The sequence below is a fragment of the Xylocopa sonorina genome, chromosome 18, assembly GCF_050948175.1.
Source record: "Xylocopa sonorina isolate GNS202 chromosome 18, iyXylSono1_principal, whole genome shotgun sequence".
Classification (NCBI taxonomy): domain Eukaryota; kingdom Metazoa; phylum Arthropoda; class Insecta; order Hymenoptera; family Apidae; genus Xylocopa; species Xylocopa sonorina.
The window spans coordinates 3,627,166-3,654,362 of NC_135210.1; the positions used below are offsets into that span (position 1 = coordinate 3,627,166).

Below are 27,197 nucleotides of genomic sequence, written 5' to 3' on the forward strand. Positions count from 1 at the left end.
CGCTGTGAATTCACGAGGTCGCCGTGGTTCCGCATGCGTATCCTCGCGTAGCCTAATGTGTTGCTGTAATTGCACGCGTGTCTCGTTTCTCTGTTTCGCGTCTCGTATGGACGTGTGTGTTCGCTATCAAGCCAAACAGAAGCTGCGAATTTTTCCATGCTTTCCTTTCGAAACTTGCACATTATTCGTTTCTCTTTTTCTTTGAATTTATTTCTATCGTGTACTTGTTAAGATTACGTACTCTCCCTCTCTCTGATTCTCTTTGACCGTGGAACTATCCGTAACTGCATCGATGGCGTACTCTTTTATTCCCAGAATAATTTAGTTACTTTAATGCCCCCTTTAGAAAGAAGGCTTTACAGTGCACACAAATGAAACGTATTATTCCTTCCACAAAATGTTCGCAATACCATAGATTAAATTAAATACTGCAGTGTTTTAATTGGATTATAACAATGTTACTTAAAAATCCTGGTACTTTCATAAAATACAGTAATTGAAAGATCGTTCGAGCGAATGTTTAAGGTGTAGGTAAATCTGTGGAGTGGTGTTGCAATTATTTTTTTTTTGCGGTAGTTCAGTATCCGTTTAATATCGTATAATTGACGGAATTAAAACGTCGAACATTAGAAGATCCATTTGCCAGTAATTTCGCGTACATACTTCGTTTGATGCCGTCGAAAGGATTCCCATCGAGCTCGGTTCGATATCACGGGACAAAGATCAAAGCCGTCCGCTAAAGTAATAGGCGAGTTTTCAAGGAGGGAAAGCCGGAAGCTGGTTATTACTCAGAGTCCGTGAAGTGAATTCTGGTTTCTTCGTCGACTTTGATCGACAGTATCTGTATCTATTGAATATAAACATGTCCCTAAGAAGAATCGCGTCAATTAAAATTTTTTTTTCATCCCTTCTCAACTAAAACAAACCCAGCGATTTAAACTGTACGTATCTTCTTCAGAAGATGTCTCCACTGTTTCACAAATCCTCAAACTCTATTCCTCTACTCTTAACAGTTCACCTGGACAAGTAAATGATTAATAAACGTCAGTGAAAATGTCTCGTATCCCGATCAATCTCTCGCTTCGATGGTCAGTCGCGTGATTGTTTGAAATAAGGTCCACGACATACCAGACTGAATTGAAAGATCGACATAGACGAGCTGCGACTCGAAACTGGCCAGTTCTCCAGGGACTCGACCACGTATATACACGTGCCAATAGTAAATTGGCTCTCTCGATGTCGCATCGAAATGAAAAGACCGGACGACGGGACCTTGTCTTGCCCGCGGTGTTCCGTTAGACGCGGCTATCAATTTAATCAATTTAATCGCGAACCATCGGAAACGCGGCTCGTTCGATTATGTCGTCCAGTACAAATTGTCTGAGAGACGAGGATCGTCGCGTTGCTCGATCGATATCGAGCTCGAATTGGTTCCTGGTGTTCTCGATTCTTTCGTCGAGACGGTGGAAAAAAGCTCGCCTAGACGCGTCTCAGTCGCTGTATCGCTGGTTCATCTTTCTGCCTACGGTTCGTGTCTCTCCGTGTAAAAGAATCTCCATGTCTGGAGCGCGGACAACGCCAGACGAAAATAACGGTACCTTCCTTCACCGCCGCTCTTACCTGGCCTGATTTTCTGACCCACTGCCGACGGCGCTATTCGTTCTCCCACTCAACAAACGTGTATTACCCTCCTCTAACCGAACGATGCCTTTTCACTCGCGCGTTTCCATCGAATCGATTGTCTCGCGACGAACACGCGATTCATGCTATGATAATTAAATCGTTCGTCCTTATTCTGACACTCGAAACAGCTGGCTAGCGAATTTCTAATTTCACAAATCCTGCGAAAACCCTAATCGACACGTAGCAGTGATAAACTTGCGAAGCAACAGGATGTCGCCTTATCATAAATTTCAAAATTAAGTGATTCAACATTATTTATTGTTTTATTGTCTTCTTTCTTTTTGTCTCCTCGCAATTCCCGAAAAAGAAGTAAATTTACAGATTTTTCACCAATAACGTCTCATCCAATTGCCACACCCTTAACCACTCACTCCTCCACACGAAATCACTATAAAATATTCTGGCTTCTTCGCTCAAGAGCTTAGTAGAAATTCAGAAACATCAGAAAACACGAAAAACACTCAATCTTTGTCAATTCACTTCAAGTCAAATATAATTGTTTGTTAAGAAATCGTGCCAGTTGTAACTGTCTCCACCTACTTCCGTTGCAACAGTGACAAAAAGGTTCATGATGAAGATTTATGCCCTTCGTTGGCTTATCAATCGAGAATAAGTCTCATTGTAACGCGTGCTCAACCATCGATCGTCTCTCTATCACCAAATTCGTGATATATCCACGACTCGTTGTTATCCAGCACGCGATAAGGTATTAGAAAAATTTCGACAACTCGAGAATCCGTGTGATTATGGCATAATGAGAGTCACGCAGCTAAGAAGCTAAAAGTAGCAGCGTACCCCGCCAGCAGGACTTCGTGTAAGCCTTTGCCTTCGAAACTTTTGACTTTGGCTCGAACTTCTTACACCGCGTCTAAGAAGAGCTTCTTTCTCCCAGCGAGCTCTCGCTCTTACTTCGACCTTAGGGATTGCTTCTCTCAAAGACTACTCTCGTGACCCGACGTCCAACTCCTACAACGTGACAAATCTCTGTATCTCGCGTTTCTCCTCGTCAACTATCTCCCCGTCGCTTTTGTTCCACTGGTAATAAACCGGAGGAATGTTGTTATTGCATACACGAGCACAATGTTTTAAACAGACCGTGTGAAGCTTGGTAAAACAAAAGATGCGAACTTGGAACGTCTACAGATTTTCCTCGTCTCGAGATATTTAAACGAGTTCAGAATATTTTACAGAAGATCTTATCAAGTTTCGAGACACAATTTTAATAGTCGTTCACACTATATTTGATTAATTTTTATATCAGAAAATGTGTACAGAAGTTACTTTGTAGTTCGATCGAAAAGTCGAACTAAAAACGATAGCTAATTTCAGTAAGCTTTCGACTTGATATTATCGATGTAACCTAGCTGGGAAAATTTGTTCCTCTCGTGAAAATATCCAACACTCTCTCGACTGTATGAAGTATTAAACGTGCTCGAAGATATGATATGCGAAACGCAGGTTACTTCAGCCTCCCGCGAAAGTGCTTCATCTAATTTCTAAATAATAGCTAACCGAAAGAGGAAGCACTCGCTAGTTCGTACAGGTTAGAATTTAATAACGTTTCGCATCACGTATCATTTATGTTGCAGCCGCATGTGGCTACATGGTGTCCTGTGTGCGATAAACGAGTCAGCGACAAGGGAAAAGACACGAGCGGCCTCCTGGCGCATATTCGTAAATCTCACCCTAAACGATCGAACCAGTACTTGCCTTGGGTTCGAAATACCTCTTAAAATTCCATACAATTCTTAACACGTATCCTTAATAATAATTGGACACAGTTGAATAAATATAAGTGCAATGACACGCGGTATTTCTAAATTAGGACGAAGAGAAATCGAAAGTGGCCACCAAACGAACACTCTCAAAGTACTCCAACAAAACTGGTTCTAAAATTAAGAAGGATGAACCAAGAAAACTTTACGCTACTCGTGGTAACTTTTAATACATCGATTCTTATATAATCGAGAAAACTGTTCGATAATTCACCTCCCACGCACAGTCGATACGTGGAAGTCGCACAACGAGCAAAAGGTTTGCCCACGATGTCAAAACAAGGCAGTACCGACGCTTCACACACGAGGAGACAAACTTACGACCTCGCATATTGGAGCTCTGTGTCTTTTAGGGTAGGTTTTCACACTTTTAAGTGTCTTTTACGCGAGACGAGTCGAGGTATTCGTTTTAAGGTCTAACTGAAATAATTCGCGACAGATGTTGGCCACTCTGCTTCGTTCCACTGATTATGAAACGCGCGAAGAAGGTGCGTATGATCTGTCCACTGTGCGGATACATGTACGGCAGTTTTCAGTATAAAAACAGCGAACTAGCGCCGTGCAAAACGGATTCTGAGGAATCGCAGGCGCGACTCTCGTCTCCGCCCAGAAGTTTTCGCCTGACGAGAGGAGAATCGAAAAATGAGCACGAAAACGCTGATATTCCGTAAGATAAATTTCAGAATCGTCGAGCATCGAGCGCGTTTCACCGTACCTGGCAATTTCGCGATATCCAGTGGAAATGTAGCTCGCAAATAAAGCGGAACACACACGTGAGAAATGATTTCTCGACGCGCGTTAACCAAAGATAAATTATTCGCGCGCCGCAATTTCCCAACGCGGATAAACGCGGCTAGAGTCACTTAATCAGTATAAATTCCTCGTTGCTCTTTGCTGTTCGTAGACAGCGTCGCTTGGTTAAGCGCATCGACCGGATAATTGTACGGCTGGCCATCGAAGGAACGATTTTATTTCCACACGTTGAACGTACATATTAATCACACTCTAATTCGGGCCATATTAATTTATAACGCGTGACGCCTTGTAGCAAACGCTATCAAATCCAGGCAATATCAAAACGAACGAAATTCCCAACGAACGATCGCGAGGCTCTCGTAACAGACTTTTTACTTGATTTCTCTCGAGTTCTATTTAAAAAATACCAGCGAGCGGAGATTACTGCAGTTTGTAGAAATCGAGGAACGGACAGGAACACGCGTGCTTAGAGTAATGACACAAGCTGTCGTAACGCAAATACACGATTCAATTATGCGGCTGGGCGTGGTGCAGATACACCGTAATGGATTGTTGACATTCCTTATATAGATGGCCAATAGGGCCATCAATTGCCTTCTTCCCCAACGCTCGATGCGGGAAGCTTATCAGGATGCAATCTCGTTCGTACATGCCCCGAGAGTCGAACAAATCGCCGATTGTGTATCAGTGGGCGTACTCTAGAATCCCCGTAGGATCGCCCCACCTTCTTTCTCGATCGTGATTCAGCCACGAGAAAAGAGAGCACAGAGCGATCGCATTTTTGCGAACGCGTGACCATTAGCCAGTAGGAATTGCGTAAAAAGAAGCCATCGAGGGAACGTTTTAATCGACCAGCTGAAATTACCACGATGTCAACGTGAACGGAAGTGACGGCGATCACAATGTTAGTCGATCGATTCGTTAAACCTGTTCATTAGAACGCTACTGAAATAATTAAATCCGTTTGGCAATGTCCAAGTTCGCTCGATCAATTCGCAAATTCTCTTGGATTCGCTCAGTCTTGGCTGACTCGAAGGTGTTTGGATATTGTTACACCTGGCGAGTAATTTAAAAGGTCGTTCGTTTAAATGAAAATTAGTTCATATAGGAGTGCAATGGCTCCAAACGCGGCACAGTTGCCTCTGCACACAATGGAAAGCAAACAACAATATTCATGCACTAGATTGGCCGTTCTGTTTACCAAGTTTTGAAATCCAATCGAAACTGTTTGGTGATACATGAACCCAAAGCTCTAAGAAAAACACGATCGTCGTACGAAGCAATTAATGCGGTTGGTAAAAAGTCTCGACAGACTTTTGTGCGCGTATACTAAATACGTATACGCGTATCGTAAATTAAAGCTGCATTTTGTGCAGTCACGATGAAGCGCGCGCAATGATCGAATGATAGATAAAAGCTGGATTCTTTCAATCGCGTAGGTTGGGATAATCAACGCCACGTTCAATCTGTTAAATACATAACGTATTTGAAGCCTATCTAGGCATCCGCGAGCTGTGTTTGCGTGGGAAAGCACATAATCGAATTTACATCAATTGACAAATAATTGATGCAGATATATACGCTACGTGCGGGGTTTAACGCATCGTTGCATCACGCAACGTCATCGCCTGTTTGTTTATAGTAACACCCAGCGTTTCCTGTATTTTCTGATCACCTTTCGCGTTTAATGAAATATCCCAGAATTTACTACGACGGAATTTTGAAAATCGTTCGATACGTTTTCGACCAACGCGATATTAAAAAGAGGATTTCATCGTTAAATAAATAATAATTCGAGAAATATTAACAGAATTGCGTGTGTGCATAATTTCTCTTGTACGTCGGATAATTTAGAGACTTTAATTAAATGAGGATAGCAAGGGTATCGTAACTGATTTAATTAGCGAAAAATAATTGCATTTAGACGCGAGGGTGCTTGACTCGGTGCTCGCAATGCTCTAAACGTTTATGGCTGCTGCTCTGAATTATTGATTTCAAATCTCGTAAGAGGCCATCGATAAACGGCACTTCATTAACGATTCAATTAGGGAAAGGTACATAAATTTATACGACAAGTATCGGTCAAAAATATATAATAATAACTGTAGCAGCGAAAATAAAGTTGGCTATACGAGGATCCACGTTAACGAGAGCCTCGAACGAAACTAGGACAAGAAAATTTTAATTAAACTCGACTAATAATAGCCGCTGTTTCCTTATCCAATTTATGTGCTCTCTGTTTACGAGAAATCTGCGTTCGATGTTTGACGATCGGAAAAATAATCCGATTGGTTAACGCTGATGTTCTGGTTCAGCCAATTAGAGGGAACGAGGGTCTCTCGTAATTTTGAGAAATAAAAAAAAAAGGAAACTTATTTTTCCTTAAATTCTATGTCGCTATTTCATTTGTAATTGGACAGAAACAGTTCGAATCTAAGGAAAATCAGTCTATCCACCTCGTCAGCTTCAATTTCTCGAACCACACGCGCTCATGGACCAACTTGCAGCCTCATTCTTCTTTATCCCCTTGCACCACACCCCTTTCTCCATTCTTTCCAGAAGGACAAGCCTTTGCGCCTTCGTTTACATCCTTTTTTTTGTCAAAGACAATAAGCTCGATACAAAACCTCTCTCGAGAACAAGCGATGCTTACATGCTGGGATGCTAAAAGACGCATCCTCTTGCGAACCAGTTAAATTAGTTTCAAAAGTTGGACAGTAATTTTCGTCGAACCAAAGAGATAAATTCAAGTCGATGTCCGCGACGGTTTCAAAAGACAGGAGCAGTAACATTTCACGTGGTACGCCCTGTAGACCAAGCACGACACGGAAGACGTTCTGATCGCGAGCGTATAATTCCGCAACGCCCCCGTGACCGTGTGCCGGTGACTAAGATTAAAATGTATGCTTCTCGAATGTGTCGAGAGTCGACTGGCGGCGAGGACGAGGCTTCCTCATAAATCATTCCGGCTTGAAAATTTCAAGTAGCGCGGCTGGCAGGGGAGTCTGCTTACGCGAGATCCCTCGTGCAACTCGCGGCTTCAATCCCTGCCAAGCTGAATATATACTATCTACGCGCGTTACCCGCGCGCACATGCATACACGGATGATTCCGACATAACGGTGAAGCGAAGAGGAACGAGGGAAGAGCCGAATGACGCCGCGAACGCGAGCGTAGACACTTTTTCGAGAACGCTCCACATTAAGAGACGTCGTACGTAGCTTCCGCCAGGAACAATTAAGTAACCCGTTCAAATTTCTCTCGACAAATGCATCGTGCATACTCGAAGGAGGCGCGATCAAGCGGGAGAGCAATTTATCCGCCTCATCAGCTTCAATTTCTCGAATTTAGACGCGTCACTGTCTGATAGAGCAACTCGTGGCTCTCGTCATTAGAGCAATTAATGGATGGCTGTTTCTTCAGCAGTCAGGTTTAACATAGATCTATGTAATAGCTCATGTTGATCGAAAAGTTATAGGATATTCGAAAATCGATTTAGACGTGGCTCCCAGCGACTGGTAAATGTCATTATATTTCCCTGTACACGAACATCAGCACAGATTTATTGTATAAGATTGCGCGCTTTATTATTATCGTCCAGAGGAACCGGTATAATCCACCCTTCTGTTCGTTCTATCTATTTTCCGGATTGTTGCTCGTGCCGATCGGTATGCGGGCCTGCCTACGAAGAGCACATAAATATATTGCATCAATGGTTTCATTCATTCACCCTTTCCACTCTGCGCTCTCCTCTCCGTTCGCCTCTCGCTTCTATCCATTCATTTTTCTGCACCCCTGCTCAACACGAGCGCTCGCGTCGACATTATGATAATCCAACGCGTACACAGGTGACGATCTAGTTTCTCACAAAAAAAAAAAATAAATATTCGTACGTATTCAACCATAAGGAATTTCTGCATAAATAAATATCATAAAATGATTTATTTATCGTAGAAATTACTCGTTGGGCTTTTCACTTTTAAAAGTGCAGAGAAGTACAGAAAGAAGGAAAGGGCAGTTCGATAAGATTTTCTCACAAAAAATAAATATTCGTACGTATTCAACCATAAGGAATTTCTGCATAAATAAAAGTCACAAAATGATTTATATATCGTAGAAATGACTCGTTGGCCTTTTCACTTTGAAAAGTGCAGAGCAGAGTTCGACAAAAAGCTGTTCGACCCTCGTATTTTGAGATATATTTCACGTTTGACGCTTTTGTTTTACGACGCATTCCGTCGTCCAATTAAAAGTTAGATATATCGGACAGGAAGCGGGGAATGTCTCCAAGATCATCTGCCTTTACATCGACGACGCCAGCGAGGAAACAGGTTTCGTTCTAACGAAGCAACCGTGCACGAACGCGATAGGATTCGCCGTTTCGACGGGACGGTATAATAACTTGCGCTGCGCCTATGCATCAATTGTAAGGATCCGTTTGCCGACGTGTACGACCAACGAGGGGCATTGCTTTCGTTATCACGGGTACGCAACGATGAATCACTCTGGTTTGGCACTTGGTTGGGCTGTACATATGAAGGCAACTGCTTCGAGCCGCGTATCCATCCTGCAGAATTTCGTTTTCTACCCACCAACTCTGCCATCGCGTTCTACTCGAATCCAACGAACGCTTCCTTCTTTCTCTTGCCTTGATCTATTCAAACAACGCCAGACGTAAGCCAAGAAAGCGTGCTTGAAAGTACGAATTTAAAAAATCGTCAAACGCTCGTGTAGCAATGGTAAAGATTCATAAAGCAGAGACAGCGAACCGTGAATCTAAATTCCAAGCTGCTGGACAAGAATCATTGATACAACCCTGTTCTTTGTTGGCAAAGTCAAGAACTTGTTAGCACGACGCGTGCCTGGAGACTCAGAGACGATCTCGAGGCGCAGAGGAGACGAACTGGCCGCACGCGGTCGCTTCTCCAACGTGCTTGTCCAGCAGAGCCGTGGAAGACCCATTTGACTCTGGCCATTCTATCGTGTCATCTGTATCTTGACACTGTTACGACTTAAGTAGCCTACACACGACGAGACTTACACGGCTGCACGTAGCACAAGCCCTCGATGCAAATATCCTCGTGTATCCTCTCAAGATGGTTGCAACGAGTCCACCGATAAATTGCAACCAGCCTCGAAGATGATAAATTCGGTCCCACGTGGCGAATGAATTCGAATAAACGAGGTCGAAACCTTATTACAGCGAGCCATAACATGATTTACACCGTTTATCACTAACCAGTTATGTTGAAAATTTTCTGATATCTCATTGGTGATTCTCGAATCGAAACAAATGTCTGACCTGTGGCATAAATCAGATTTTCAAATAAACCGACGAGCAGTGAAAATTACTTCGATCTTTATTTTCACGACGAACATCGTCGTACACATCGATAAATCGTCTACTGATTATGGTTTCATTTGCCGTTTCAATCCACAGAGTGAACGATTACCCAGCGTCGTTTGCACGGTCTATTAAATAGTGGCTACTTTGCGCGTTAAGGTTTATTTATACTCGACTGGCTCCACCGATAGTGTTTTATCGTTACCGCTAAAGATCCTCGCGCACTCGCCTAGGCGCTGCGAAAGATATACCCGTTGCTGGATGAAAACCTTGAGAAATAATGATAAAAGATTATCGATCGCTGCTCGGATCGTTCTGGCCATAAATGGGTCTTTACGTGGACCGATCGTCCCTCGACTGAAGACACAGCCCCACGAAAAATGAATTATTACCGTAGATAACAGACCATTCGATGAAACGCTGCTTTCCTGGCGGAACGCGAAATGATAGAGAAAGCGCGCGCGGTTGTGGCAAATGGTTCCTCTTTTTAGCGTGCATATTGCTGGGTCTGGCTGGGTACGAGGGACCAACCGAGTGGAAGAAACCAACAAGCAAGTGGCAACGAAAAGGAAGAAAGAATCGTCGAACCGGTATTACGTATCCGGTGTCAACAAAGTTCTGCCCTACGAGCGGATCTCGCTTGGACCTGGCTGGTTGTTCCATCCGTGTCGCTGAACTTTCACGTTCGCCAGTCGTGCACGGGTGGAAAGCTCAGAAATAACATAAATCCTAGAGAGTGAAACGAGGCAAAGTTGCAGAGAGCGGGGAATGCAAATCTGCCTGTGCGCAGGCGAGCCACGACAAGGTGGATAACCGTACGCGAGGGCAACACGTTGAATCCCCCCGGGCGAAATTGAAATCAAAACAACGCTGGTAAGCCCAGAATTATAGGCTTCGCCACCGATATCTACCGTGCCTCGATTTGCTGAAAAATATCCCTGCGCCTCTCTCGATGCAATCCTCGATGTTTCGCTTGTACCGTTCGACGAACCGCCAGAAGAATGTTCACAAGCTCGCCACAAGTTGCATTTCGGAGTACGAGGATGCAGCGCGCCAATCGGCTAACGGAAATATTATTTTCACGGACGTCTGCCTTCTAGTTTTTGCCTAGCAAATGCGCTGATCCATTCCTTACACGATCGTGGTTACGATTATTAAAAGTGTGTCGAACTGACAAAAATTGCCTGTCTTTTTACAGATATGCAAGCAGAACACAGTTCTTCGTTGAACAACGGGCAAACATCCTGCTGGGAAAATGGCATCAGTTAATTAATGCGTTCAAACGATCCGTCAATTAAAGCAGAAGTTGATACGAATTCATCTGCGCGAATGAGAGATCCAATTCTTACACGATCATGGTTATTATATATTAAAAGTGTGTCGAAGTGACAAAAATTGCCTGTCTTTTTACAGATATGCAAGCTGAACGCGGTTCTTCGTTGAACAACGGGCAAACATCCGGCAGGAGAAATGGCATCAGTTAATTAATGCGTTGAAACGATCCGCCAATTAAAGCAGAAGTTGATACGGATTCAACTGCGCGAATCAGAGACACGAACGTCGACGAGAGTCGTGTAAATTGTGCCGTGCGTATTCGGCTACGTTTTTGTTGCCTTTATCCCCCAGCTGCGAACGATTTGGCGTTCGCTGGCCATTCGGCTGATTAACGGCCGCCGGTTATCGACCCGCTGATTGCGACACAATCTCTGCACCCTGATTCGTCAATGCACTTTATTTTCAGCTATTCGTGGGTGGCGAAATTGCACGGCGCGCGGCAATCGTGTTAATTAATCATGTTAATCGATAGCCGTGCCTGTGCAGCTTGCACCGTTGGCGCGAATGCTCTTCGAGCGTCGGTGGTCACCTGTTTTGTACCGCGACAGAAGCGCGAGAGTCGCGTTTGATATTCCAATCATTCGATTATCTATACGCGAATCATTTATTTCGTTAAAAATTCTGCGTTTAACTTCGTGTCATTTCGCTTTGCCTTTGCGTGCGACACTCTATTTTAGGTTGAAACTCGAAAAACCTTCTCTTTCTTTAAATTAAACTTTGCATGGAAAAAATATTCGAGGTTTTCGATTCATCTCGTGAACAGTAAGTTACAAGACTATCGCTCAGCGTGGTATACTTTTATATATTCGTTACGCAGTCAAGTGCACGACATCTCGAGCAGCGAAGAGAGATAAAGCTGGAGAAACACAGAAACTCGCGACGTACGTGCGAACGCAATAAATCACGGAACGTCTTTGCTGTTGAATAGGATATCTATGATTTATCGCGACAAGATATCAAGCTGGATAAAGAGTTCTCGAGACACAGGCCGCGAATCGTTCTGCTTTCTGATATTCTTGCGGTGCCGCTTATTACAATACGTGGAGAAACTTAGGACGCCTCCAACATCCTCTGACTGTCTCTGCGTGCGATCTCGCAACAATGATCGCAAGTGGCGAGAGATTATTCGAGTTACTAAATTCATTAGTCAAATTGCAGTTCTAAAAGTGCATCGAGGTGGTTTTATACATTCGACGAATTGAATCTTCTTAGAATTCTTCCTTTGAACGTCGATGAAAAGAAACGATAAGAGGAGATTCACTTCAAAGGGGTTATTAGATCTCCAAAAGTGTATCCAAGGAATGATTCGCTGAAGGCTTCATCGAAGAATCGAACGTGTCGCCCTGCACAAAAGCAAGCCCTTCCAGTTAATGGGGAAGCAATGAAATTTGTTCCTTTCTATTGTCGTCACTTGTTCGTCGATTCTTCACTAGCTCTGTTACAATTTGCGGTCGTGAAAGGATCTTGAGAAGTCAAAGTAGATTTGGGATGAGAGAAGAAAATGTGAACTCTGTTCATGGATTGGCAAAAATCTTCTTCTTCAAAATAAAAACCTTAGCAACTCTTCTATACTATACGCATTACCCAGTACAATCTTAACTTAATGATGAAGTCCTTAAAAAAATATTGCAAGGTGTGATTGGCATTCTTCGTGTTCAAAAAAGGCCTCGTGCTGCTCGATACTTTAATTGATCAAAGTAGTCAACCAGTAAGCGAAAGATCCGGGTTCGAATCCCAAACTTAGCTCGAGTTCTCCTCCCTCAGGGGCCGTAGTCGATCGACCGTCTTCTGGCTACGGTACGGGCTTTACAACCCCGGGGTCCCGAGTACACGAGAGGAAGTTTCACCGTCGACCCAGATGGAGAAGAAAAAGACGAGAGAGTCTTCATCTTCCCTCCTGCTAGATTACACTATTAATAAGCATCAGAAACACGGTGCTATTCGAAAGCGATCAAAAATTCTACCCCCACGAGAAGGCAGCAATTACTCTCATCCCAAGCAACGGGAAATAATCGTTAACAAACAAACATTGTTTCGCATTAAAGTCGCGTTTTACACGCCAATTTCGATAGCCACGGTTCAGAGTGCGCTGAATTACGCGAAGTAGGTTTTCGAAGCGGCTCGAAAACCGTGGAATTAAGGAGGCCAGGTTAATTCCCACGGGTCGGTGGAAAATAATTGCCGAGGCGCACGCAGATTCGGTATAATTATCAAATAACTCGGCTAACCGCTTTCCTATAATGATAGTGGCTGGTAAGGCCTCGTCGCGGCTTACGCCAATGGAGAGGAGATGTAGATCGTACGGCTCTCCCTCGATCTCTCGCGTTTCTCTCTATCTGCGCTTATCTTTTCGCCTGTGAGGCCTCCTCGATGCCTTCATGGGAGCAAGGAACGCATTTTCTTGCTTTCTAGTTAACCGAGCAGACACTCGCGAGAGTTTAATGGGAGCAAGGCCAAGGGTTACTTTGCTCGATAATAAGTACACATTGCATTCGGGCATTAATATACGATCGCGCCGTTTCGCTTGATACCGCGTGGAATCGCGGGTATCCGAGCTACTCTCTCTCTATCATGAATTATGAGCCGCGTGCGCTGCTTTCAGCTAAGCGATACGGAAGATACGCTCGACAGTTTCTGGAACGACACGGACCAGGCGTCACTTTCCGGCAGGGTTCCTATGTATCTTCATTCGATCGAGGCTCAAACTCGCTCGCTTCGATTTAGAATTCACTGTCTCGAAGAGTCGAAGGGTGCCTCCAGTCTGGACTTTAACCTGGATTAACCAGTTAACCGTGGAATTTAGTTTCAAAAGATCAGCGCAGGGTGCGGAATTAAAAGCGAGCAACGACGTGTATGCACGTCGAACGCAGAGCAAATCATTCTATCACACATTTTACGAACAATTTCTATTCGTCGAATAAACTAACAATTCGTTTCTGAATACGTTATTCTTACCGTGAGCTTGGAAATTGTGAAAAAATAATAAACAAGAAAAATAAGAAAATAGTTTACGTATTGGTAATAGAAAGGAAACATACCACCAAACGATATTCTTATTACATTTTATTGAGATTTCGAGTTTTTATAGCGAATGGTAATTTTTTATTTTACACGACGAGTATACACGTCGAACGCACTTAACTGGTTAATATCGAGGAGAACTGGCTGGGTCAAAACAACTCGGTTCGTCCAACGATAAGATAAAGACGGGTACACAGTGAATTACTCTTTAATATTCTTCGAGAGGATTTATGCGTTCGATAGCAGTTTTATTCGGACCATGAAAAAGTTACTCGATTGTCGCGATCGCGAGAATGGTTTTTTATAGATTAGAAGGGTTTGAACGAGTTTGTGGTGCGATCGCGTACAACGAGTTACGTTAGAGGACTCCTGGTTGTTACTTATCTCCTTCTTTATTACACTTATTCTTGTAAGTATAGGGATTAAGGTGGTAAAGGTTGTCTTTGAGTTTGTAAAGATCCGCAGTTTTAGTGCCTCGACTCAACAGTTAATAACGTATCGCGAGCAACTAAACCATACGCGAGTATGCATGGAAGAATACATACTGTGCGCGTATCCTCGAACTTCGCTACTTTTTATCGGCTCGTTTAGATAAAATTGAAACACAGCAAAAGCAATTTATATGAAAATTGTCGTACCGATTGGACGTTAAATATTTATGAAAGAATAAATGCTAAGCAAACGCCGCGGAAATGCCTACAGCTGGAAAATAGATTGAATCATTCGCTCGGTGTATGAACAGTGAGATGCGCCTCGTTTTAAATCGAACGCGCGCGTGAAACGCGTAATATTCCAAATAATCAGTCGAAAATAATTTTCCCGTGAAATTTACAAGCTCTCGATTATCGCGCGACTTATCGATTATCCGATCGCGTACATCCCATTGGTTATAGTTAGTCGACGATTAAGAAAAATATTACTATAATTACACGCTCTACGAAGAAAAACGTTCCTCGCGTTCAGGCACGGGTAAACGAAAATTCTCAATTAAGATTTCTTGCTGGACGTCAGTGATATATACTCTTTGGGCTTCGTTTCCATTAGAAGAAACACGGTTAAACGGAACTGGCAATTCGTACCACTAATTCCAATAAGATCTACGAACCCGTGCGCACTTATAAAGACGTACAGTTCTATACTCCACCAAAAGAAAAAAAAAAAAAAAGAAAAAAAGACCAGGCATTTATCGCAGCGTTTATGTACCTACAATTTATCCCCTGATAACGGTTATCGACGAGTAACCGGATATTTAGTAAGAAAAATACAAGGTGAACGCGAACGAAATGAACGCCAGAGCAGAGAGAGAGAGGATTTTCGGATGTGTCAATGATCGAGTAGGAAGATGTTAGTTTTTATCGCTGGTATCGTTCACCGCGTTTCCTACGTTCCGTCTGGCTCGTCGCAAGGCAGAGAGAAAGGGAACATTTATTAGCGATAAGAGATAGCGCGCGCGGATGGGCGTACATCCAATGGGTGCGATTGGAAAAAGGAGAAAAACGGGGGAGGAGGCCAGCCGCAGCAGCCTGTCTCGGTTAAGAGAGTTCCCTGTTCAGATATCGGCGGAGGGAACGGCTATCAAGATGCGAGGTGTAATTATTATAAATATAAGAAAGCGCGAGCGGAGTTATCGCTGGCTACCTTTGTCGTGACTAATAATACCGTTCTGCTCCGGTTGGACCGTCCTGATCGCTCGAGAACCGGATAATCGATCGTCTGACGTTGCGCGAGGCCCTCTTTCAGAAACGCGTGTTTTCCGCGGGAAATCGTCGACGGTGCTCGCGAATCGGCGCGATGCATGTACAAGTGAAAACGAAAGCGATCGAAGCGAATTATCGGAGTGGCACGATCAACACGGAAACACTCGCGGCTATTTGCTTGGTTACGATTGATTCGGCACGTTTTGCGCTGGGCTGCGGCCGTGTTTTAATCTTTCGTGCGAATCCGGTGTTTGCTCGACCGGGTCATAGTTGCGATCTGCTTTGCTCCGTGCAATCCGCGGACAAAAAGGTTTATCGACCGATGGTTCCACGGAATCGGCGTATTTTCGTAGTTTCTCGATTTTTCGCGTATTTGGGGACCGTTGGACATTGTTGCTCGATGGTGTAAGCTATTGCAGTACGCGAAGCGTCGTGATGTACGTGGAGAGGAACATTGTTGGATGCACGCGATCGAGTAAGGATTTCGAAGTAATTTCTATTCAACGCGTATCATAAAGCGCCACCAACGTCGATCGAGTGGACGTGCAACGGGGCGGTGATCGTGAATGGAGGTTGAGCACCGTGGTAAATTGGTCGCTAATGCGACTGGCGAACAAATTTGCTATTCAGCGATCTAGCGAGCAGTAAATGTCAATTTCCACGCGTCAGCTTCCGGCTGTACACAGCTAGAAATGTTTAAAATAATGGAACGCGATAATACGTACATTAACAGGACGCGTCTATTTCCAGTCGATGGATGGCGCGTTAATTCCATCTGAGAGGCGTTTGATATCTCAATTATTTCATCGCACGAAGACATTCGCATTTTCAATTACCAACAGGCGTAGACGAAGCGGCAATGGTCGATGGATACTCGTAATAATACTATCGATTACGATTGTCTATCCATTAAAATCGCGTACATTTGTTACGCATCGAGCTGCGAGCGAACACATTCTTTGAAACGCATTCAACGATGAAATCATGCAAAGCTTAGACAACTAGCATACGATGCTTGTATGTAACTGCTACGTACAATAGCCAGTGACGTGTATTCTGGGTGAACATATACGTCAAGATCCAGTGACGTATATGACGCCTATTGATATTTCGCTCTCAGACATCCCGTACACCAATACGTTCTCCATAATTGACGACCAACCATTTACCATTCCAGCAGCGTCGTTAATAAACAGTGGGCTGAAGTTCCAACTGAATCATAAAATGGACTAGAAACTGTATACGATATATTTGGAGGCTATAAAATCACGAACGCGTCGGTTATCAAGAGAATCATCAATTTATTGCAAAATAATTAAAATTAAATCCATATTTTTAGCAATAAGTGATCGAATGTATAACACGAGAAACGAAGAAAGTAGAGATTCAACGCGTAAGTGGAAGAGGAAGTGGTATGGTCAGACAGATCCCTCGAAAAGAATTTAATTCAGGACACATCGCATATTCTACGGTCTTGGTTTAATAATGTTCGTGTTACTTCGACGCTGATGCTATTACGCTGGCTCTATCTGTGCTACTGATTTTTCCTCCGATAGTCCGCGGTGTAGACACTGTTCGCATGATGCTCGCGTCTGATAATTAGCGGGTAATGAAATTTTAAAAAGAAACTGCTTTGTTTGAATTAATTCCGCGTAATTACCGCAACGTTAAGATCCAAAGATTTCAAGGCTTGTTTGCAAAATTTACGAAGACAGGAGTTTGAGGCCGCGCTCGTTACATCTCTCTAAGACGTCTCGTTGAAACCGTCGACCTAGAGCCGGTTAACACGGCTAATCTCGGTGATATTGCCGCAATTATACAATTAAATGCCTTCGTTTCGCCACGTTTAGAAAGTCGAACCACGGTGAAACCTGGCATTGGCGAATTTTCCTCTCTGAACAGAGCGTCGGATATTAAAAGCAAAGAAATCCTTCTTCTCACGAAATTCAAATGTACCTGACCTACAAAGCCATTGATTTTATGCTCGAGTTCGTAAGCTTAAATTTGACACTGTTCATTTTACATTGTTCGTCAATTGCAGAGACGTTTCGCGAGCACAAAATGATTCAGATGTGCACGTTCGTTTGAATAGCTGGCAGAACGGAAAATCAAAATACTAATTAAATTACAATTCAGACAGAAATTACATAGTAATATTGTTCTTCCTGTTCATTTAGCTTCTTTCTGGAGCCAGTAAACGTGCCCACTTTATGGTTGGAGTAACCGGCGCGTTTTACATTTTAAATTCAAAGCAAAGAGGTACATTATTAAATAATGTATAATATAATTAGCGATTATAATATCAATCTACTGTACCTGGTAATTTCTCTAGGTTCGCTTTTAGAAGCTTAAATAATAAAGAGCAGCGAAGTTCCATAAAATCGCGTGCAAAATTAGTCGGACGAATGATTTTTAACATGTAATTTCTATTACTACGAGGGCATGCATAAATTTAATCCATTGTTCCTTTATCTTTTTCTCGTCGTACACTGTCACGATAACTAACTTTTATATCGTACATTTTGCATTTAATATCTCAAGTATATCACGCGCTATAATCTGAACTCGTAAACCATTGAATATCAAATTCTTAGGATTATTACATCAAACGTACGCGAAGCATATTAGAATTATTCATGACGATGAATTAACTGCTCTTTATTTCCGGAAATAAGGCGTGACTTGTTGTTTCCTGCATATTCATGGCGACTCGCGTAGAACTTGTAATAAAAGAGCAGCAGCGCACGTGCAACTTTATTAACAGTCCGGGAAATACCGATGTAGCATCTAGTTTGTCGACAGACAGAAAAAATGGCAACAAATTTCCCCTGCGAAATCGCGAAATTCAAGCGTTTCCCTGGCACAGTGATAAATGAACGCAAGTGCATTGATCATCGAGGCTCGATCATCGACACGTATCATTTCCAATCGAGCCGCGCGATAAGTTATTACCTCGCTTCCTTCTTACATCGATCCATCATACGGCTCAACTACTTTGACCCCGTGATTCGCCTTTAATCGATGCCCCTTCATAGAATATTAACACGTCCTGCAACTTGTCCACGAAGTTACCCCGTTCAGGGATTTCCGGCTATAATTGCAATTAGGGATAGTTAACGTTTCACGGGGGAAGTTGAGGCGGGAACGGTTGCGGGGAGTTATCGAGGATTCGGGCCAAGGTGGTCGCACCTGGCCAAAAGGATGTCTTCCACGCGTACAACTGACAGCATATCGAAGTATCCAGCGAGAGTAGAATCTGTGCCGCTTGAACTTACAGAGTTAACCAACTCGATCGGATAATCCGCCTTCCGGTATCGCATCGCGTCTCCTCTGCCTTTAAATCATAGATACCTTCCAATGGATTTCATCGTGTACACACGGCATGCTAATTCTAATTCCCCTCGAATCTGCTATTTGCAAATCAGTTGCACGTTGTAGTTCAGAGACGCGTAAAAGTGTGACAGACTGGTGTATATCATTGCGCATTCGTAACTAGACAGGGGAGAGGCAATAAGGACGTGACCAACGGAACTGTCTGGGACGCAGAGTCGTGTCAGCGTTATTGGTCTCGTCGTCGAGCTTTAAATAGGTTGAAAGAAAAGAAAATTGGTTCGAGAGAGAATCCTGGAATGACAGGCCATTCGAAGCGTCGGTCACCAGGGCTTTCCCTGCGAGGGCTTCCCGCAGAACGCGACAGACACGCGTTTCACGCGCGACGGTCTGCACCGGTGCCTCGTGGCCTCGACAAAAGACTGAATGAAAGAGTCGGAATACTGGAATTTAATTTAGACAACCCTGCTCCGGATGACAGAGTGCCAAGACTTATTAACTCCCTGGAACAACTCTGCAAAAAAATCGTGAAATTAAAGCGACAGTGTTTTCACTCGAGCGTGAAAACCGATCTTGGACATTCTATACTTTTTACAATAAGCTGGAGAACCCTACCTTTTTATTTTTCTGAAGAAGAAAAACGTGATCGAACGATAAACTAAATTCGACTCTGTCGCAAAAAATTAGAGAAAGTACGCGAAGTTAATTACAGAATCCTTGGTGACGCTTGACAGGTCACAGGCCACTCTCGCGTACCGTCTATCGTGGGTATTCGATACTCCTATTTCCGCGATATCGTGGCCGTGTACGTGGACCCTCTGCTCGTCGAGAGAGAGCGTTACGTATACGCATTGGTACGGCGTAATGAACAACCATGTCGCGAACATAGCCAGCCACCGCATCGGGTAGGGACGCCAACACCACCGACAATTACGCAATGGAGAACCACGCGAACCTTCCCGTAGACGGACGTACATTACGCGGCGAAACCGGTACATTCAGCTACGGAACACAGCTACTAGGCTACGGCTACTCGCATTGCCAGACGGCCATTATACAGGGGTTTCGCACGCGATAATTACAAGGAGAGAACAAGAACGAGGGAAAGAAAGGGAGTGAAACGAACGTTACCGTGTTCTCGATGACAGACTCTTCGAGTAGTGCCATCTGCATCCACGAATCTGCTTGATGTTCGCGACGAACTCGTAAAAATGATTATTTGAACAACCTATGGAATAAACGAAGTGTCTCTACTTTTCTCTAAACTCTGTATTTGAAAAAAGAGAACGTTTAGAAAATCGTACTGATACTCGAGTGCTAAGTTACAACCTATGCAATAAATGAAAAGTGCCTCCATATTTTTCTGAACTCTGTACTTTAAAGAAGAGAACGTTTAGAAAATCGCACTGATGCTCGAGTGCTAAGTTACTTACTTACTATGAAATAAACGAAATGTGTCTCTACCTTTCTCTAAACTCTGTATTTGAAATCGTACTGTCACTCGAATGCCAACTTACGTCAAGACAAGCACATTATATGAACCATTCGACAGCCTGACTTAATTGCTAAGTAACGAAAACCGTGGAACTCTGTAGAAGAATGAAACGTTTGATTAAACGCACCACTGAAGATGAAGTATCTATACACACAGTTACAGAACCTCGTCACCGTGGTCGTCCTCGTCGCAAGGGATACGAATAGGTGTCGAGTTCTCCTGGATTCTATGGCCTTCCTGGAATGGAATGCTTTGCATAATGTGACTCCCCAGACAGCATTGTACGGAAGCAAACTCTCCAATTTCGACCACCTTGGACACGATCCAGCTTCGAAAGACAACGAAAGCGAGGCGTAGGCATATTACCAGACTGCCGCTGCTCTCATTAAGACCGTTTAAAGTCAATGAAGAGCCTATTTAACCTTCCACTATCGAGTTGGGTCCCGCGTGGAAGCTTCGCGCATTATTAAATGGAAAAAACGAACGAAAAATATGCCAACCAGAGGTCTGAACATAAACTTCTGTCCGGACTGCAAACAGCAGTCGCATGCAAGGGAAAGTCGTGGCACTTGCGTGTACGTAACAGTGTAAAGTAGAAAGTGTCATTACAGGCAAGGTTCCACGTGAAACTGAATAATTTGCAACTGTCTAATGACATTGTGGACGTGTGTCCCACCTTCTGCGATTCATACGTCATCGCGTCTAATCATAGAGAGACGGATCCTCGTGGTTTCGCACAGTGTGAATGAAATTCAGCGGATTTAATCTACTTTTCGTAATTCACAAAAAAACGTGCCTCCAACAGCTGCAATTACGATTCGTACGAGGGTCGCACAGTCGACTCGACGGTTTTTAGTCAGAGACTGGAAAAAAAAAAACGATCGTTAATGCCTGCGGAATGGTTAGAGCGTAGGCGTGAAAGCAACGGTTAAAGTAACGACAGGTTGTAATTGTACGCGTTCTCTGCTGGTGGTACCGTTAATATAAGTGGATAACAATATTTATACGCGAGGTACGTTTGCTCGATTGTAGCGGCAATCAATGTTTCGAGCGTGCCGCGCGGCACCGTAATTTCTCAAACGATCCCACCGACGAAAAATCCGTGATTCAATTATTATCATTACTTATAAAGTTGACGGTATATATAGCCCGAAACACGACCCGTTACACGCTGAATGGCTGCTTTAGGAATGTAAATAACCGGTGCGAAGCCTTTACGAGTCCTCCGCGGCGTGTCATATCGCGGCTCGGTGATTAAACAATTATAATCCGTTACTCGATGGCAGCCATTATCGTTTCGCGCTATTCTTTATCTAGCCCCGCTGACTTTCTTCAGAAATTCACGGTAAAGTATCAATGAGAGCCAGATGTTTCGTTGTCGTTTTATTCGTAACTTGGAATCACGTTATCTCGCTTTAAGAGAATAAATGAAGTTATCAGGATTTTCGCTTTCGTCCTGAAATTATATTCGCGATCTCTTCATCGAGCACCTTTCGATATTTCGTTGTCGTTTTTACTCGCAAGTACTTGGAACCACGTTATTTCGCTTTAAGAGAATAAACGAAGTTATCAGGATTTATATTCGCGATCTCTTCATCGAGCTTTCGAGTTCGAAGACAAATTTCAAGTGGCTCTGATTTCGAGCTCGCGAACGATTTAGTTTATCGTAGATATTCGTTTCGCGAAAAAATTGAAAATGCGCGTTCGAATGGCTTTGTGAATCGGTACGTACCCGATTGATCGGCATGCATCGAACGATGAAGCCAAGAGGAGAATACCAGTAAGAGAGTATTGGTGAAAGCTAGCTCGTAACGTTGGAAAGGGTAAATCTATGCATCAGAATTCCGGGGCTCGAATATAGAGTGCATCCTTTATAAAAGGCTGACATACACTGTGCGTAAGCATACCTCAGTCTCTCTCTCTCTCTCTCGTCGTTCATAAAATTAATATTACCTCGTTATTAAAATTTCGGAATTCTCGATGCAGGTGGAGGGCCAAGTTTTTTAGCTCCAGAATTTAATCAAAAGTGAGTTTAGTCGCGTAAACATCTCGCAGTCTGTTATTTTTCAAATATAGACAAATTTGGAACAGTTAGACTGATTCGTACTATCGTTAAAATTCGTAGAACAATTTCAATTCGAAGGAAGTCAGGGAATGTCGTAGATTGAGAGTGAAGTTAGCAAAGTGGCAGAAATATCGGAGCTTTGCATCGCGACGCGAGCACGGGATTAACGTCGCAGAGCAAAAGATGGCACTGAGCCTGGTTATACAAGAGTTCAGTGAATATCTGCCGCTCAGAGCCATCGAAGGGTAACTCCTTCGACGTACGTCTGTTTATCTCAAAGACAGTGCCAAAACGCATTCCCCTTACCTGAACGCAACCCTCCGACGTCTCGCATCTCTACACTTGGCAAACGCTCGAGCATGCGCCCAGGGTTAGAAGGCAGGGAACAATTTTCACTCGATCGTTGGTCGAGAAACGAGTTTGAGCGGCGAATATCCCGAGAACTCTAGTATAGTCTGAACACGCGCACATCTAAAAACAAAAGAACCAGATTTTTCATCACTGACGCTGCAACCGTTTCCGGACAAACACGGCCGTAACGAAAGGGTTAATTTAGCGGAAATATTATACATTCAGGGGATGACTAAGTGGGGTGTCTCAGCTGATTCTGTAATTTCTTCGAATGAGAAGGCAATGACGTTCGATAGTCGAGCGACATCGAATCGCTGGCTATTATTCGTTACTTCGTTTTATAGGCATTAATTCCTATATGTCGAAAGCAAAATAGCATCGAGCTAATTGCCTTCCTCGTCGATCTCTAAAATATACCATCGACAACGTGTAGTTAGAAGACCCGATTATTCTTTCTTTCATTCTCTCTGGCACGGTTCGTTGCTCGCAATAAACACTGGCCACCCTTTTTGCTCGTCGAAAGAAATCAAGTGAAGCAGAGTACGAACCAGCCATGATATAGGTCTCGTAAGTTCAATTATTCCTTCAGCGGGATATTTATCGTTTAGGAATTTTGTAACAGCGTACGAAGAATGCTGCCATTACGCAGTCATTATGGCTGCGCTAAATCACTTGGCAAATTACGAATTGTTCTGCTGCGTTTGTTTTAATTGCTATGATGAGAGAACAGATTAGTCCGAGTAGACGAAAGTTTGGAATGAAAATAGTTATCTTGATTTAAGGCATATGAAAATGTTTGGCTCGATAGACTAGCAGACATCCTTCATTTTGGTAGAAGAAATTTAAGGTTGTACTACTTTGCAACGCACGTACTACTTAACGAACGATTTTGCGTGATCTTTCTTCAATTGTCACATATTTGTTCGTTTGTGTTGAGAAAATGATTCTCCAATAAATGATAAAATAAATAAATTTTGGTTCAAAGTCGTAATTCCTCGAAAACAAATTGATCGAAATAAGCGAAACGAACCGACAACGAGCTATCAATAGAGCCGTAGTCTGACTGACAGAATTGGTCGAAGGATTTGCGAGGTCGTTCCAGAATGTACGCGTAAACAAAGCACGAGTTCGTACGGTAGTCAGTCTGCCTCGAATGGCCACAGAGACGAGGCCACGGGACAAAAATTGAATCCTAGCGTCGAAATAAGTTTCATTTTCCCTCTCTCTCTCAAGTGAAAATTTGTTTGTTATTCAATTCTATTATACAGTGGTGCTCGAAGTGCGGAACATGTGCCAAACTCGAAGTGAATATCGACACGCGTGTGCAACCGTTCCAGTGAACTTTAGCGGGGGTCCGTCCGAAATTCACGCGACGCGAATGGACGAAAAAAAAAGGGAACAGAGGAGAGGACAATTTTGCAGAAACAATCCATTTTATTCATGAAAGTTCGTGTCATTCCCAGGGAAACGGTACACGCAACTGTGACACGGATTCGTGGTAAACAAAAGCGATACATCGAAAGCCTACGCACTCCCGATGAAGCGTTTCGTCAACGTCATGTTCCCCATGCGTACGTACCGAAAACCATTACGATACTCACCGCTATCCACCCCATCGCTATACAAGGGATCCCATCCATACATCACACCCTATCTCACAAGCGTTTCGTCAATTTTGCTCTCGCGCAACGACACACGCGATGCGAAGAAATCGTTGCGCACAGTGTGAGGAATTATTCCACCCCCATATGCACCCTCTGTTAACCCTCTGCAATTCTATATCGAATTAGCCTCCACATTATAATCTCTCAAATAAAGAATTAATATACTTCAAATTACCTTCAAATGTAATTATTAATAAATGCACTGAAAATGGTTTCGATTTGAAAAAACTTGTACATTGCAAAGGGTTAATATTCGCATCGTTCGCAGTAGCGCGCATCGAATGTTTTAACGGCGACGTTAATACCATTAACGTTGCAGGTGCAGCGATTTCAAGTTTAAGGAATTATTCCACCCCATATGCACCCTTTGTTAACCCTTCGCAATTCAATATCAAGTTAACCTCCACATTATAATCTCTCAACTAAAGAATTAATATACTTCAAATTACCTTCAAATATAATTATTAATAAATGCACTGAAAATGGTTTCGATTTGAAAAAACTTGTACATTGCAAAGGGTTAATATTCGCATCGTTCGCAGTGGCGCGCATCGAATGTTTTAACGGCGACGTTAATACCATTAACGTTGCAGGTGCAGCGATTTGAAGTTTGCTGAACTGTGGATAACCAACCGGGTAAAAGGGCCAGATGGTTGCATGGAGCCGGGTAAGAAGGGTAATGACGTGTAATCCGATAGGAGTGACATGTGTAAAACGGGCTTGCGTAACAGCGGCGCGCGCTTTCCGTTTGCACGGGCACGCTCTACACCGTCGAACATATCCGTAATGCTCTTAACGGGCGCGGTGCAACCTACCATTTGATGAAATAACTTGTACCGATGTAATTGCATTGGTAAACGAAATGTTGCGCGGATAGGAAGCTGTAATGGTTGCTTCCGCCTTCCGCTTTCATCGTCTCTCGATATTCAAAGTCGTTAGATCGAATAAATATGTTAATTACTAGAGATTGCACAACCTTGGCAATTCGATAGTTAATGAACTGAAATACTATGAAGCGTGGAATGTATATACTTTCGATCTCAATTCTTAGCTACCCTCTATTCCTATCATTTGATGAAATAACTTGTACCAATATAATTGCATTGGTAAACGAAATGTTGCGCGTACAGGAAGCTGTAATAGTTGCTTTTGCCTTCTGTTTTCACCGTTTTTCGATATCTAAAGTCCTTAGATCGAATAAATACGTTAATTACTACAGATTGCACAATTTTAGCAATTGAATAGTCAGTGAACCGAAGTACTATGAAGTATGGAATGCATATACTTTCAATCTCACTTCTTAGCTACCCTCTATCAATCTTCCTCGCAGTAATTATCGCGAACAATAACTCGTAACAATACCAGAGTCGCAGCGATAAATGGAACGCGTGTTACGAGTTTCCTGGCCGGGGGACGCATTGAAAATTTTCCCCTACACGAGCAGGTATCCCCCATTTTCTTTTCGAGACAATAAAGTCGTTGTATTCAACTCGTTAGCCGACAAAAGGAGCGCTTTCGCGATGTGTGTCAAGCCATTATTCTTGGCCATGAATTCGTAACGTTTCACAATAGAGAACGTTTCTTTTTTTCTTTCCTTTTTCGCCAGCGTTCAATGAGGTTCGATTTTTGCCAGGTTCTATAAGATGTATTAATAGCGAGGAGAAGTAGAGAATGGCATGGTAGGAACTTCATAATGACTCTCACGATAGCTCTTCATCCTCCATTGTTATGCAGGCTGGTATCGATAACTATTCGAAAAAGGCCACATTGTAATGTACACAAATTTGTGAGATTTAACATTCATACTCAAACCCTCCAACGTCACATTGAAAACTTTTCCATTCATTTATCTCCTACTTCCTCCTCAATATTCTAATAAAATATTCTTCATACATTTTTCACGTTCTCGTTCACAAACTCAGTCATATTCATCTTCGCACACCCAACGCGTTCCATTCTACGCCCATTAAAATCCAGGATAAAAAAACATTTCGCAATACCGCGACTCAGACGTCCTAAAACCAACAAACCATGATGAAAGATACGGTACGAATGATCGAACTGAAATGTCATTGTTCCGTAACAGCCAGGACATAAAGACTAAAGGTCGATAACTCTATTGTAGCGCAAGCGCAGCCGCCTTCCTTTGGACGGATCCTTTTCGACGAGAAGACGAAGAAAGACAGAGAAAATCTATCGGAAAGGGATCATCGTTCCTCTTTATGCAGCTCTCTTTCGCCTGCCTCCACCCTTTTCTCCTTAGCAGCGTTTTCTTCCCTTGATAAGCCGCGGGAATTGAAGTCGCGAGGAGGCCAGCCAGGAGGATAATGGACCCAACCGCTCCAGAGTGTATTTACCTGTTGTAGCAGGCACGTGGATCGACAGAATGAAGAGTAGGTTCATTGTCTGGCTGGAAGGATCGCGACGCGTAAGGACACGTAGGTGCCACGTTGTCTGCAGCCGGGATAACCGAGCACTTCCTCGAGAATCAACGATTACGCTCTTCGTTTGCGGTCGTATATAATCAGCGGGCATTGAGGAGTTTTTAGTGGAACGTAACAGAACAAGGGACACTGATTATCCTTCGTCACACCAGCCACGGTGGGCAACCTCCGTTGGAATAATTGCCAGGAGCCTCTGAACCGCGTCCCTCCTAATTCGCTGCCACGCGTCCAATTAAA

The 27,197-nt window shown here is 43.3% G+C and overlaps 2 protein-coding genes across 6 annotated transcripts in view; one reads left to right on the top strand and one right to left on the bottom strand.

The window, feature by feature from the left end:
- LOC143431578 (CCR4-NOT transcription complex subunit 6-like) overlaps positions 1 to 27,197 on the bottom strand; it is a 228,061-nt gene that overhangs the window by 20,588 nt on the left and 180,276 nt on the right. The window contains exon 1 of one of the 5 annotated variants that reach the window (XM_076908420.1): positions 22,808 to 22,861. The exons of the other annotated variants lie outside the window; for them this stretch is intronic. The gene's annotated coding sequence lies outside the window, so the exon portion shown is untranslated. Of the gene's footprint in view, positions 1 to 22,807; positions 22,862 to 27,197 lie in introns of those variants that run through there. 5 annotated transcript variants of the gene reach the window in all.
- On the top strand, positions 3,124 to 4,129 carry LOC143431628 (uncharacterized). Its single transcript, XM_076908523.1, has 5 exons — positions 3,124 to 3,141; positions 3,273 to 3,398; positions 3,509 to 3,617; positions 3,686 to 3,812; positions 3,898 to 4,129. The coding sequence occupies exons 1-5, from the start codon at positions 3,124 to 3,126 to the stop codon at positions 4,127 to 4,129; spliced, it is 612 nt and encodes a 203-aa protein (XP_076764638.1).